Genomic DNA, 14,660 nt, shown 5'->3' with positions numbered 1-14,660 from the left:
CATAGAGGCATAAGGTTGATAACACAACACATTGCTATCACATATTTTGTCATTCTAGGGTAGTTGTAGGCCTATTGGCTACCTTGGACTTACGACGTATCCAAAACTGGCTCCATTTTAATGGTCTGGCTCAATTACTGATAGGCCGTGGCCACAGCTGTGGGCCTCCGCTGAGGCTGAGTTAACCATTACCGTGATGTTAGAGTGGAGCATACCATGTGAAATTCTTACTACCGGGGGAGGGGGGTAAGGGACCTGAAGCTGGGCGTGGTGTTCTGCTCATTTGTTATTTCTTTATTGGTTTCAAACGTAATCCAAAAAGCATTCCTATATATTTTTTCAAGTCCGCGTTGTTTTTGTAAGAGGTCCAGTTTACATGAACAACAGAGGTCAACTGTGAGATAATACATTTTCATGTTTAACGTGCCTCCCGTTGGTTAACCATACACATTCTGAGCTCCAGGTCTCTCACCTGTTGACTCACGGTTTTGGTGAAACTCTTTTCGAGAAATCAAAATGGAGGAATGACTTGTTTCAACACAACAGTGAATAGGCTACTATAACATATTTTCTCTTCTAATACCTGGATTATTCGTAATTTAACTTTTATTTTGTCTTGATCCTGGTAGAGGTTAGGCTAAGCCTACCTATAATGTACCACAAAATGAGGCTGCTGGCGCTGCTTATTTTCACAGGTAAGATGACACATCTTATACCTGCGTTATACCTGCTAATGAAAAGTTATGCCAGGCCTAAAAATAATATAAACGTTTTCACCTAGGTAAATAGGCCAACTATCTGTGCGTGAATTAAGTTTTCAGTGATGAGAACACATCACCTAAATTGACTCTGTTTTGTATTATAATCGCACCAGTTGCACCTTACATTTGCAACTTGAATAGGCCTTTAGGAAATGGTAACATTCCTTTTAACATGTCTCGACAGCCCATTGCCAAAGTTTTGCCTCCCCGAAACCTGTCTTCCCATGGGTGTGACTATTTGTTGCAGCGTACTCTGCGGCCCTACACTCGGCGCGTAAATGAGATAATTGCGCGTTACGTTCGCACAGCGTCTGCTGCAACATTATAATCAATTGAAGTTGCTACTCCAGACGTGACAGCAGCGAGTAGACTACGTTTGGGTGGGAAATTGTGCTATTGCTTTTTCGCGTCGCGAGCGGAACGCTTCAGTTACGCACCCGGTGCAGCTTCCCTGTTACACTTCCTCATTGAGCCATGAAGTAACGTTAGCTGAGGTTAAAGAAACATATTGCACTACCACTAGAATACTGAGAATGACAGAAATAATCACTCTGATACCAGCTTGGTGCCTGGAAGGTCATTTTTTTGCCATTCGATAGAGGAAACAGTTTAGCCAAAGTACTTGAGAAATATGGTAGTCCAATAAAAATGGAAATCATGCTAGGTTATGTGTGGTAGGAAACGCACACATCAAAACTTGGAGGTTATAACAACAGGGTCAGTAACGCCTTGGCTACATGTAATAGCAATAATAAAACACACAAACTAGCCTACAAACTGCCTTAAGCCTAGATATTTAATCAGTGACAGATTGGTTTCATCTTAGTTTATTTTGTTAGAATGACAGAAAATGTAAATTCAGAACATATCTAATAGAAATGCAGCAATGCATTGTTTAAGGAGTCGAGAAACAACAATGCAGAGTACTGGAAATCAGAAATTAATTTGAACATAGAAACCTCAAAACTTGTCAAGTATCAGTAACAGAAGGGCAGCATTAAAGAAATCCTTATAAACATCTGCTCTAAACCTCCTCCAAGGCAGCAGATGCTAGGAGAGTTAAAGAAGTTGTAACTGGGAGGGCACAGTTCCCCTAATTGGTTATTGCACCTGTGTTTAACCTAGTCTCTGTTAAAAAGGGGGAAAACAAGGTTTGAAGACAAAATAAAATAATTTAAGGTGAATGTTGTATTATGTAGATATAGTTTCATGTTGAAGAGTATGAATGCTTCCCACATGACTTCCAGAGAAGATGGGGGTTGTAGATGGCACCTGGCAAATGGCCTACGAAGCTTTTCTTAACACCTAGTTACAGTAACAAATTTCACTTTTGTTCATGTAGCCTTTTTCCTACAATTAATAATGGATTCATGGTAGCTTATATTTGCTTTTCATGTCAGTTCCATGATTGCTTGAAGTTGAATGAGCCCACATATTGAGTTGAATTGAGCTTGTATGTGATCTGGGACACCATTGAGCAACAGCTTCCTCCGATGTGCCATATAATTATTGTATTATAATATAATATAATATAATATAATTATAATATAATTAATGTTATAATTATACATTTACAGTTTAAAACAGTCAGTTTCAAGAACTGAAATGTTGTATTGATGATATCCTTTGTGGCAATACTGCACAGCTATGTTTATGACCTGCAAGCTGCATCTTGATTATGGCAACTATGGTGTATTGATATTTAGGTGCTAACATGTTTTCTTTCCAGTAAAAAAGCACAACCAAACATCATTGACTGTTTTTATTTATTTATTTATTTCAGTGTTCTTCACAAGCTGTACCATGGCTATTAATGTCCAGTGCCCAGTGAAGAGATATGTGGTCATCTTGTTCCAGCCTGTTACCCTTCAGTGCCAGTATCAGACATCAGACCAGAACCCCCCTCTGATCACATGGAAGTACAAATCTTACTGCAGGGACCCAATTGAGATGGCACTGAACCCAAGTAGTTCTGATAGTGCTCTATCTCAAGCCAATCCAAATTATGATCCAGTGATTGAGTGTCCTGACAGCCAGCGGACAGTGCGCATAGTAGCATCCAAACGCATCTCTGTCACACTTGGATCAGATTATCAGGGCCGAAGGATCAGCATCATAAATAGTGAGTGAATTTTCTGATAATTCAAATAATGCTTAGTATGCTTTCATATTCTAACTTTGGGTATTAGCCTGGTCCGCTCATCCATTTGCGAAGTAGTTTCCATTAAGGCTCAAAAGTTGAAGGAGAAGGAAAACAAACACATTTTCATACATAAGGACCGGCCATGTTTATGCTGTTGCTAATTTTCACTGTGTTCTACTTTTTCATAGATGCAGATCTAAATATTGCTCAGACTGCATGGGGAGACAGTGGTGTGTATCTGTGTTCTGTGGCCTCTGACCAGGATCTCACAGGAAATGGAGAGTGTTATACAGAGCTCATCGTGCTTGGTCAGTAGGACTATTTCTATTTTTTTCCCTATTTTTATCTTTCTCTCTCCCTCTCTCTCTCGATCTGGAAGAATGGTAAAATGGCTATAAGCACACTTAACCCATAAGAGCCCATGGAGACATGGCCGTCACAAACCAATCCAGTACTGTTCGCTCTATAAAGGCTCCTCCATTTCCTGTAACTTTTAATTCAGAAAATCTGTCGGCTCTTATGGGTTAAGACCATTTTCATGCAGATCAGACTGCTGGTGTTGAATGTTTCATTATTCCACGATGAATGAATTTGTTGTTTTGTTTCCCATTGTTGTCTCAAGATATTGAAACCTATTGTTTTATACATAGTGTTATCACACTCAAGGGAGATATATTGTACGTTGTTTGTTTTTGTCCTCTGTGAAGGACTTTGGTGGTGCGTTGAGGGTGTTCGTACAACTGAACAGAGACTCCTGTAAAAGCCGAGATTAGAGGGCAGGGCAAATTGTAGGTTGAAGACTCAATTACTGAACAGAACAATGTTCAGTAAATGGTACTTTATCTTTCCTTCACAGAGAGAAAGGCAAATACTACAGACCTCCTGCCTGGCATTGACTTACTGGTCATGGAAGGTACACATAACTGTGGACCAGTTCCTTTTGTTGTTGTTGTTGTGTGTGTGTAGATAAGTGGGTAAGGTCTGTGTACCATTTGTTCATTTGATATTCAATTGAGAATCCAAATCTAAAAATGAGTTGTTATTTCAATAGTTGTTTGTTTATGAATTGTAATACAAACAAACGAATAACGCTATGTTTTTCAGTACACAAGAGTCCCCCACACACACACAAAAAGCATCTCACATAGAGCTTGTCCAAATCACCAAAACTGTAAGCATGCATGATTTTACATTGCAAGATTGTACATTATTATATTGTACTTGTATTACAAGGTCACATTGTTGGTAAAAAAACTATGCATATTGTTGATAATGATCACCGGAATGGTGAAAAGTCAATTTCCTCATTGAGGCCAGGGTGTGTACTGGCTTTAAGTGTGTGTATCCAGAATGTTTTCCTTTGGAAGAGACACTTCAGTCTGTCTCCACCCCTGATGTTTTTTGGGATTACTTCAATGACCATGGCCTTGACCTGGTTAGTGTGGCCGGTAGACTTGTAATGCTGGGCCATTGGATAGTTGGGGTTCTGGGTCCTAATGGCATTCTTGTGCTCAGCCAGTCTTTGTCGAAGTTCGTGTTTGGTGCGGCCTACAGAAAAATAGCCACATTCACATTCTAACTTATGAACCACAAAAGTGGTGTTACAGTTAGAAAAGCTGCAAACTTGGAAACTTCTCTGTGTATGTACATCCATGAACTTATTTGCCCTCAAAATTGTGTGGCAATGGTTGCAGGCACCACACCTATTAGTACCTGTTGGTTTAGCGAAGTGGAAAGCAGGTTTGTTGGCTGGCAGATGTTCTTTCTGGACTTAAATAACATTCAGAGAGTCAATTGCTGCGTTTATATGAGAGCTTTAATTCCGAATAAAACAAACGTAATTCTGAATAAAACTTGATTCCGGTACCGGTTAAAGCCGGTAGCCAGCTAGAGTTTGTTTTCTTTCGGTAGACCTTAATTGGGCTACGCCACCTGTCCAATCGGAACCCTTTCCGACCCCTGTAATAACTTGTTGTTGTCGCCGTAGCTTCTTAATAAGGCACAGGAGGTGTTAGAAGCGTCTATTTATTTTACACACAGGTATAACTGAACTTTATCAGTGAGTCACTTCACAAAACTACACTTAACATAACATTGCGCATGTCACATTCACCTCCAGTGTATCAGTGCGCGGCACTATATACTACAACCCCCAGACATTGAGCGGAATAAAATAAAGCCGAATTAATGTATGTTCCATGTAAACGCCAATTTGGAATTATTATTTTCATGTAAACTCGAAGGAGAATATTTTAATTTAAACAATTTAATTCCGAATAATTAATTCGGAATTAAAAAAACATCATGTAAACACAGCAAATGAGAGAGTTCATTTTCCATGTTTTCATATCATCTAAATAAATCACGCGTACATTGTTCATTTTAAGACATCCTCAGACTCGGGTGTCAGACACAGAAAAACCTCTGTCATCCTCAGACAAAACTCCCTCAGCGTCAGAAAAACCTCTGTCATCTTCAGACAAAACTGCCTCACATAAAACTGCTTCAAACCAAAATAACAGTCATCCTGAGATAAAACTGCCCCAGAGCCAGAAAAACCTCTGTCATCTTCAGACAAAACTGCCTGAAAGATGAAAGATCCTTAAAGGAACGCTTCACCGTTTTTTTCATATTAAACTACGTTATTCCCTTAACTAAGACGAGTTGATACATACCTCTCACGTTTCAATGCGTGCACTCACTGGCTCTGGCGCACAGCGCAACTTTGATAGCACTTAGCTAGCTCAATGCATTCTTTGTTTTTCTGACTCGCTTAAGTTTCACCTTCACCAGTTCAGGTAGTTTTGTCTGAGGATGACAGAGATTTTTCTGACGCTGTGGCAGCTTTGTCTGAAGATGACAGATATTTTCTTTCAAAGCAGCTTTATCCGAGGATGACAGAGGTTTTTCTGACGCTGAGGCAGTTTTGTCTGAAGATGACGGATATTTTGGTTTGAAGCAGTTTTGTCTGAGGATGACGGAGGTTTTTCTGACACTGAGGCAGTTTTGTCTGAGGATGACAGATGTTTTTCTGAGTCTGAGGATGTCCTAAAATGAGTACCGTACACGCCTTTTTCATAAGGCCGTCTTGATTTCATACTTGTGTGCTGTGGGTGTGACAGAAGCAGGAATGGGAGCATATGCATAACTGAACAGTGCTTAACCGAAGCATGTAAAAAAGGGCTTATGCTCAAAAACGCGTAAATGGGAGGATTCACCCCCAAGTTACTTTGGAGCATTTGCTCGAAGTTGGTGGGTCACACAATGAAGGATCACTTCTTTGACAGTTGGACTAAACACACCTCAGGCTGGCAGACAAGATTGCACTGGATGCCTCCCATGTGTTGCATTTGAGTTCCAGCTCCTGCCATCCAGAAGATGCTTTGGGATGCATCTTTAGGAGAAATAAATACAAACAGGGAGACACCTCTCCTTCAACTCATACAGCCACACACCCGCTCTTTAATATAAGATCCTTGCCTATAACTTATTGGAATGTGAGACCCCTCACTCGTAGTCTTATTTGTTTGTAGGCTACATGTCTTAAGCCCAATTCACACCAAAGAATCTGAACCCCACTTTACATGTTACGCATCTTTTATGTTATTTTGTCATGTTTTTTGTCTGCTGATTCCTGAGCTGTAATGCAAGACACATTTCTGTGTCAACAGACATTAGAGTATTTTCTTATCTTATCTTAATCCCCCCCCCCACACACACATACACACACACACACACTGTCCCACAGTGAAATTGTGAGGGCTCACTCGCACCCTTTCTGTTCCCTTTTTGAATATGTTTACATCTCTGCAGACTTCACCCAAGGGAATTACCAACAATTCATAGTGTTGTGTAGCCTGGCTAGCGCCTACCACTTCTCAAATGAGACCTGGTCTGGCAACCAGACATTCATTTTCTCGTATTTGGAAAAAATGCCCAGATCCGTTCATTGGGCGCCATGGCTGTCTGTGATATGCGTCTGTGCATAGCTCATCATGGTCTTGCTTTCTCCCCTGTTCTGTGATTTGTCGCCAACATCAGGCGAAAATGTGGGTGTTAGTTTCCAGACTGCCTTAGCAGCGTAAAAGAAATCACCGCGCAAGGCAGGATGGGAACACCCAGGCTAAGTGTTGTGACGTGTTAAACAGGGTTACCGAAAGGGAGGCTACCCATTTTGGTAACACTTTATTTTAATGTGTCACTGTTACAGTGTACCTACCTAATTATGTACAGAGGTACAACCTGTGTAACAACGTATGAGCATGTACTAGCATTATACTTGCATTATGTATTTGTGGGTACCTATATAGTTATTACATTGTTATAGTGAGTGCTTTTACAAAACTTTGCCATTTGCCTACATTTTTCATCAGAGGCAAAGAGCTGACCTGAGACCAGCTGGATGGGGTAAATCTGGTCAGGATAGATTTAATATACAAACCATTCTTAGCTCTAGTCAAGGCCTCATTGTCCTTACTCTACATGTAGCAGCTGCACTGCTACACCTTTGTTACTCTTTGATACAGTGGAATAAACCTGTTAAGTGTACTAGTTAATTACTTTCATATTAAATCCATCATGACTAGATTTACCCCATCCAGCAGGTCTCGGGTCAGCCCCTTACCGCTGATGAAAAATGTAGGCAAATTGGCAACGTTTTGTAAAAGCACTCAGCATTACAATGCAACTATTGCATATGCATATGTAGGTACCTACAAATACATTAAGCAAGTACAATTTTAGTACATGCTAGTACATGTTGTTACACATGTTGTACCTCTGTACCTAATTAGGTAGGTACACTGTAACAGCGACACCTTAAAATAAAGTGTTACCCACATTTTTGGTGTTGTCAATTTAACGATTAACATTTTGAAGCTGTACAGCCTCTCAACACTTATCGAAGGATATCAGTTTCGTTTTTGAGGGTTCAGAACTTAAACCTGAGGGAGGACATTGAGATTCAGGATAGTAGGAGAAGGCTTTAGCCAAAATACTTACTCAATATTGGCTGCAAATACCCATCATTAATAATATGTCATGGTAGGGTGTCCGAAACATTAAGATTATGTCATTCTATCACATGTCATTAAAGTAATTAGCTGAATTGATATTTGGAGTTCAGAGAGGTTTCATTTCATTATTCAAACTATGCTAACTCAATGTGGCAATCGCTAACAAAATAGACCTATAGACAACAGTTCAAGTTCATTCATATTTATTAATGTGTTGATGTAAAAAGATTAACTTTTTCATTCTGTATTCTCACAGATAAGCTGCTGGTTGCCCTGGTGGTAATAGGCTTCTTCTTGTTGTTGCTCCTTATTGGTATCTGCTGGTGCCAGTGTTGCCCTCACACATGTTGCTGCTATGTGAGCTGCCCCTGTTGTCCGGAGCGCTGTTGCTGTCCCCGGGCATGTGAGTACCCTTGAACTGTCCAAAACATTTTACACAAAATATTGTATCTCTTGTCATTAGAGGTGTAAAGGCTGCAACTAACAATTAGTTCTCTGGTCATAAAATGTCAGAAAATAGTGAACAAATCATTGTTTCCCTAATCTCCAAATGCCTTGTTTTGTCCAAGATATTTAGTTCACTGTCATAGAGGAGTATGTAAAGCAGAGAATCTTTAAGAAGCTACGTTCAGAAAATGTTGATGTATTTTCCTTTAAAAATGACAAACAGAGTAATCGATTATCAGAATAGTTGGCAACTATTAATAGTCGACTATATTGATAGTTTAATCCCTAGACAATATATTGAGTATTGAAATCGTAAGAATCACAATAATATTGTGGGCTAGTATTTTGGTTGTATCATATAGTCACCTCTGTGGCAGTGTTCACCCTATTAGTAATGATCTTTTTGGGAGTGATGTTTTCAGGAACTGAAAATGATGTCTCAAACTAAGTCTGTTTTCTCAACCTCTCTGTTTAGTGTATGAGGCAGGAAAAGCAGTCAAATCTGGTGTGCCTAGTCAATACGCACCAACCCTGTATGCACCCAGCATGTATGCCCAGCCTGTCCATGGATTTGGAGGAAACACGCCAGCAATCCCAATGCTACCCATGCCTCAGGGTATGGGCATAGCACCACCAACCAACTTCGTCAGTGACTATGATCGTGCCAGCTCAAGTATGTATTAAATCACAATCAATTAATTTCAAAGGTTGGTCGTGGAATATCTTGAGTAAAATATGGTGTGTTTTTAAGGTTACTATTAAAAGAATAAATAGAGCACTGCAACAGAGAACTATAGGCCTATCAATGTTTGGATTCCGATAAGAATCCTATGAAGTTCAGTGTTGAGTTTTGCTAGCCATTTGAATTTGAGGTAGTGGCAGGATCTTCATTGTCAACATTGTTGGTAGACGTAGAGGAAAACTCAATCAGCCCAGCCGTATGTCACTAAAATAAAATGACTACTGCAAACAGAATGTAAATTACAAAGCCTAGAAGAATGACCTATTCTGAGCTGAGCCCTGAACATTTCAGTTAGTAAGTTAGCATTAACACTTCCAAGTGGCCTGACTGACGATTTTGAGGTTGTCTATAAACCTTGACATTTTCATATATTTCACCTATCTACAATCATTGATGCCAGGGACGTCGTTAGGCCTAGAGGGTTGAAACCACCCTAAGATGAAGATCAAGAGCCCCATAAAAATCATGGTAATATGCATTCAAATTCAATTGCAGTAGTTATCGCACATAAATCGCATAGATGGCATTAAAGAGCTGAACCAGAGCTGTCCAGTGATACTAGCGGCTAGGTGCTGTGATAAACCTTTTGCATGAGAAAATTCACATGGGATATACATGAAATTTCATCCTATTTCCATTTTGTGTGCAGCTCTTTGTCCATATCCACACATTATTCTCATCAGTGCCAATATTAATAATATGCGCCATATTAAGTTGCTATAGGAACGCTTCATTGCTTTCGAAATGGATGTACTGACATGTTACCCCACATTTCTGTTTGCAATTAAAAGAATTATGGTTGCCATCTAGCTCTCTGAATGGATTATGTTTCGGCTCGGCATATCATGTGCTTCATGTGAATGCTTGGAAAACAAATTCCATTTTACAAAAGCAAAGTAGAAGATTTTATATTCTTACCCATGTTCCAAATCACATCGATTGCAGCCTATGTTAAAGAGCCCTCTCACCAATCTGAGTTTAAAGATGGTCAGTAGTCAATCATTATAATAATAACATAAATCATACTATTTTATTGATATTCAGTATCCCTAGGAAATAATAGCATATGGTCCAAAAACACTTAATGAATAAGGCTTATTGGTTTTGACGTAACACTGAGGATGTTGATCAAACAAAGCGAAGGAAGGCAGCTAGACGATGACGACGTCTGTGTGACACACAAAAGCACACCTATCCCTACCAAAGCCAGACCTCATCTCAATCTAAAACATTGAGATTTGGGGTCTGGGAACTGAAAAATGTACGGTTAATTTATCAAATGTTATTTAGAAGTATTAAAATGCTCTACTGTATGTCACCTGGTACCCTGGAAATCCAGAGTTCTTGTGAGGGCACAATTTGAGTTGTGTCTGCAATACTCTGGCAATGAGCAATGCCGCACGTTACTTTTACCCCAGGCATCAGGGAGAAACCAATCACATTGGTGTGTCTGACAAAAGCAAACTAAACGGATGATGACAGGTCGTAGTCCAATTGTGTCGAAGTCCAGAATCCGTCAGGGTAAACATTGGTCGTAGTGTTATCCAATTACGTGCGATTTTCAAATGCATGCTTGGTGCCGCCCCTTGAGTTGGGCCATTACATTATTCGTGGCCAGAACCTTAATCTGAAAGATTACCAGGGTCTGGATTTTCCAGGCTAGTCATCTGGTATAATTGATACGATTGGCTATAAGCTACCTACAGACGCTTTTGATAGACATTTGTAGTGTCCAATAAATGGCTCTGGGCATTCATAAACCACGCCTCAAATGAAGGAAATGAATGTGTGGTTCCCAGACCCCAAATCTCAATGTTGTAGATTGAGATGAGGTCTGGCTTTGGTCTGGTGTTAGCCAGGCTGGATGGATGACGTTTTGCAATGATTTGGTGCGTGGTTCACTAGCGCTTTGGATGTAGCATAGCCTTGCCTTAAAGAGGGTGATTGGTGGATAATGGATGCTGATGTGAACGCCAGCCAGGATTAATGCACAAAACATGTGTTTAAACATATCAAATGATGTTCATTGTAATGGATTTCATCAGGTTACCAGAAAAGGTACTGTAGGGTATGTATTTAATTGTGAACTGTTCTTGAGCTTTGCCAATGTGTGATTAGGCTAGGCTCATGGGAGTTGCAACTAGTGGGCATCTCTGGGCTGTCATCTCACAGGTGGCGCAATTGACTCATCAGCTTTATTGAAAATAAAAACATTTATGATTGAGCATGGCTGTTCTACAATAGTTTGTCTTTATGATACATGCAGTTTGGTATCCCCTGAATATCAAGTGGGTTTACTTTTTTTCTTGCATTATACAGCAAACTTACTTCCGGCGCCGACGAGAGTGGCAGCAACCTAGTAGCTCCGTAGCGTTTTGTGTTTTTACGTGTTTTTACGTGTTTTTACGTGTTTTTTTGTTTACTTAAACATACTTTCTTACTTCGGATTACACACTTAAGGAGTATTTTTATTTCTATCCTATGGATATGGATCAACAACACCGTTTCGGCGGCAGCAAATTTGCTTACACAAGGAAACAGCTGCTTGCACTACGCATACATGCCGGTGAGTCTAACGCTAACATCCCGGAGGAACTATGGTGCTTTCGGGGCTGCAGAGCTGGACTCAAAGTGAAGACGAGGCGACGGGAGATACGGGAGAAGAAGTGGAGATTTAAGCCCGCAGTTCCGTCAATGGTGATGGGAAACGTGAACTCACTGGCCAACAAAACTGACGAACTGGCTTCCCTGGTAAGAAATCAGAAACTATACAGGGAATGTAGTTTAATATGTCTCACGGAGACGTGGTTGACTAGCTCCATCCCTACTGCTAACGTTGAGCTACCTGGCTTTAGCGTGGCCCGTTTGGACAGAGACAATAAACTTTCTGGCAAGAAGAAGGGCGGTGGACTGGTGATTTACAGTAACGACAGATGGTGCAACCCCGGTCATGTTACAGTTAAAGAAACTGCATGTTGTAAGGATGTGGAGTTAATAGCAGTGAGCCTTCGACCGTATTACTTGCCGAGGGAATTCACGCATACCATTGTTGTCTGTGTTTACGTCCCACCACGAGCCCTACCGGACGTAGCGTGTGACATCATTCACTCTACAATCGCAAGACTCCAAACTCAGCACACAGATGCTTTCTTTGCGATCTCTGGAGACTTTAACCACATAACACTGGATTCTACCCTCACAAATTTCTACCAGTTTGTTGATTGCCCGACTAGGAAAAACAGGACAATAGACCTCATGTATGCAAACGTGAGGGATGCATACAGCGCCACCCCCCTTCCCCCCCTCGGAAAATCAGATCACAACCTTGTTCACCTGCAACCAATGTACATACCTAAAGTGCAGAGGCTACCATGTGACACACGCACTTTCAGGAAGTGGACCCCAGGAGCAGATGAGGCTTTGAGAGACTGTTTTGAGTCCACTGACTGGAATGTACTACAGAATGGTGATTTGGAGGAGGCCACACATTGCATGACTGACTACCTGAACTTCTGTATGGATGTTGTTGTTCCCACAAGAACTGTGCGCTGCTTTCCAAACAACAAGCCTTGGATAACCAGCAATGTCAAGGACCTTCTAAATAGGATGGCGTTCAAAGAGGGGAACCAGGCAGAGCTGAGGCAAGTGCAGGGGGAGCTCAAAGTCAGGCTGAAAGAGGCCAAGGAGGATTACAGGAAGAAGGTAGAACAGAAGCTGCAGGAGAACAACATGAAGGAGGTCTGGGATGGAATGAAGACCATCACTGGACTTAGGAAAAGCAGCAGCTCTGTGGAGGGCGATCTGGACAGGGCAAACCAGCTAAACCAGTTCTACAACAGGTTTGATTGCCCTGCTTCAGTGGACAATGGTCGTCCATCATCACCATCACCAGCACCATCAACTGCTACAGTGGACAATGGTCGTCCACCATCACCATCACCATCAACATCACTAGCACCATCAACTACGGACACTGCTCTTGCTGGCTTAACTGCCCAACTCACACCTCCCCCCTCACCCCCAGTGCAGCACGTCCCCTCCTCCCCTACCCCCCGGAGTGACCAATGCCTTGGTAACTCCTCACCCCCTCCCCTCCCCTCCCCCCTCATCATAACGGCAGATCAAGTTAGAGGACAGCTGAAGAAACTCCATCCCAGGAAAGCAGCCGGACCTGACGGACTGTGTCCAAGACTGCTCAAGGCCTGTGCTGCTGAACTGGGAGAGCCACTGGAGCATATCTTCAACCAAAGTCTATGTCTCGGGAAAGTCCCAACACTGTGGAAGACATCATGTCTTATCCCCGTCCCCAAGAAACCACATCCACGTGAGCTGAATGACTTCAGGCCAGTTGCTCTCACATCACACCTGATGAAGACCCTGGAGAGACCCTGGTTCTGGGGATACTTAGGCCACAGGTGCGCCATGCACTAGATCCGTTACAGTTTGCATACCAGGAGAAAGTGGGCGTCGACGATGCAATCTCCTACCTCCTACACAGGACACACTCTCACCTGGACAAGGGGAAAAGTGCTGTGAGAATCATGTTCTTTGACTTCTCTAGTGCTTTTAACACCATCCAACCCCCCAGATTGAGTGACAAGCTCCTGCAGATGGGTGTGGATGCTCATCTAGTATCCTGGATTGCAGACTACCTGACAGAGCGGCCACAGTTTGTCAGACTGAAGGACTGCCTCTCCAACACTGTAATCAGCAGCACAGGTGCTCCACAGGGAACGGTGCTCTCTCCAGTCCTGTTCACCCTGTACACGTCCGACTTCTGCTACAACACGGAGTCATGTCACATGCAGAAGTTTTCAGACGATACTGCAATTGTGGGATGTATCAGGGATGGGCAGGAGGAGGAATACAGGAGCCTGGTGGAGGACTTTGTGCAATGGTGCAGACTCAACCACCTACAACTCAACACGACCAAGACCAAGGAGATGGTGGTAGATTTCAGGAGGTCTAAGCCTGCTCTGCTGCCAGTCACCATTGAGGAGGTCAATGTGGAGGTGGTGAACACATACAAGTACCTGGGCGTACATCTGGACGATAAACTGGACTGGTCAGTCAACACTGAAGCAATATACAAGAAAGGGCAGAGCAGGCTGTACTTCCTGAGGAGGCTGCGCTCCTTCAATGTCTGCAGCAAGCTCCTCTGGATGTTTTACCAGTCTGTTGTTGCCAGCGTCCTCTTCTATGCTGTGGCATGCTGGGGAGGAAGCACTAGGAAGAGGGATGCTGGGCGACTAGACAGGCTGGTAAGGAAGGCTGGCTCTGTTGTGGGAGCTGATCTGGAGTGCATCACTTCAGTATCAGACAAAAGGACCCTGAACAAGCTACACAGCATCCTGGACAATGACTGTCATCCACTCTACAGCATTATCATACAGCAGAAGAGCTTGATCAGCTGGAGACTACGCTCCATGACATGCACAACAGACAGACTGAGAAAGTCATTTGTACCCAGGGCCATACAACTGTACAATGCTTCACTGAAGGGAAAAGGAGAGTTGGACTTCTATGCATAGTATATCTGCACCTCCACCCTC

At 42.1% G+C, this 14,660-nt stretch overlaps 1 protein-coding gene across 2 annotated transcripts in view; it reads left to right on the top strand.

Moving 5' to 3' along the window:
- Nucleotides 1–441: 441 nt before the first annotated feature.
- Nucleotides 442–14,660, top strand: part of lsr (lipolysis stimulated lipoprotein receptor) — a 45,651-nt gene continuing 31,432 nt past the window's right edge. The window contains exons 1-6 of one of the 2 annotated variants that reach the window (XM_062539675.1): nucleotides 442–695; nucleotides 2,545–2,883; nucleotides 3,093–3,212; nucleotides 3,761–3,817; nucleotides 8,176–8,322; nucleotides 8,842–9,039. In XM_062539675.1, the coding sequence (XP_062395659.1) occupies nucleotides 653–695; nucleotides 2,545–2,883; nucleotides 3,093–3,212; nucleotides 3,761–3,817; nucleotides 8,176–8,322; nucleotides 8,842–9,039 (904 nt within the window). In that variant the 5' untranslated portion in view covers nucleotides 442–652. The remainder of the gene's footprint in view (nucleotides 696–2,544; nucleotides 2,884–3,092; nucleotides 3,213–3,760; nucleotides 3,818–8,175; nucleotides 8,323–8,841; nucleotides 9,040–14,660) is intronic. The other variant, XM_062539677.1, reaches the window with a different exon arrangement.

The sequence above is a fragment of the Sardina pilchardus genome, chromosome 6 (assembly GCF_963854185.1).
Source record: "Sardina pilchardus chromosome 6, fSarPil1.1, whole genome shotgun sequence".
NCBI lineage: Eukaryota > Metazoa > Chordata > Actinopteri > Clupeiformes > Clupeidae > Sardina > Sardina pilchardus.
The sequence above is the reverse complement of the archived record's forward strand: the minus strand, read 5'-3'. Positions and strand labels throughout refer to the sequence as shown.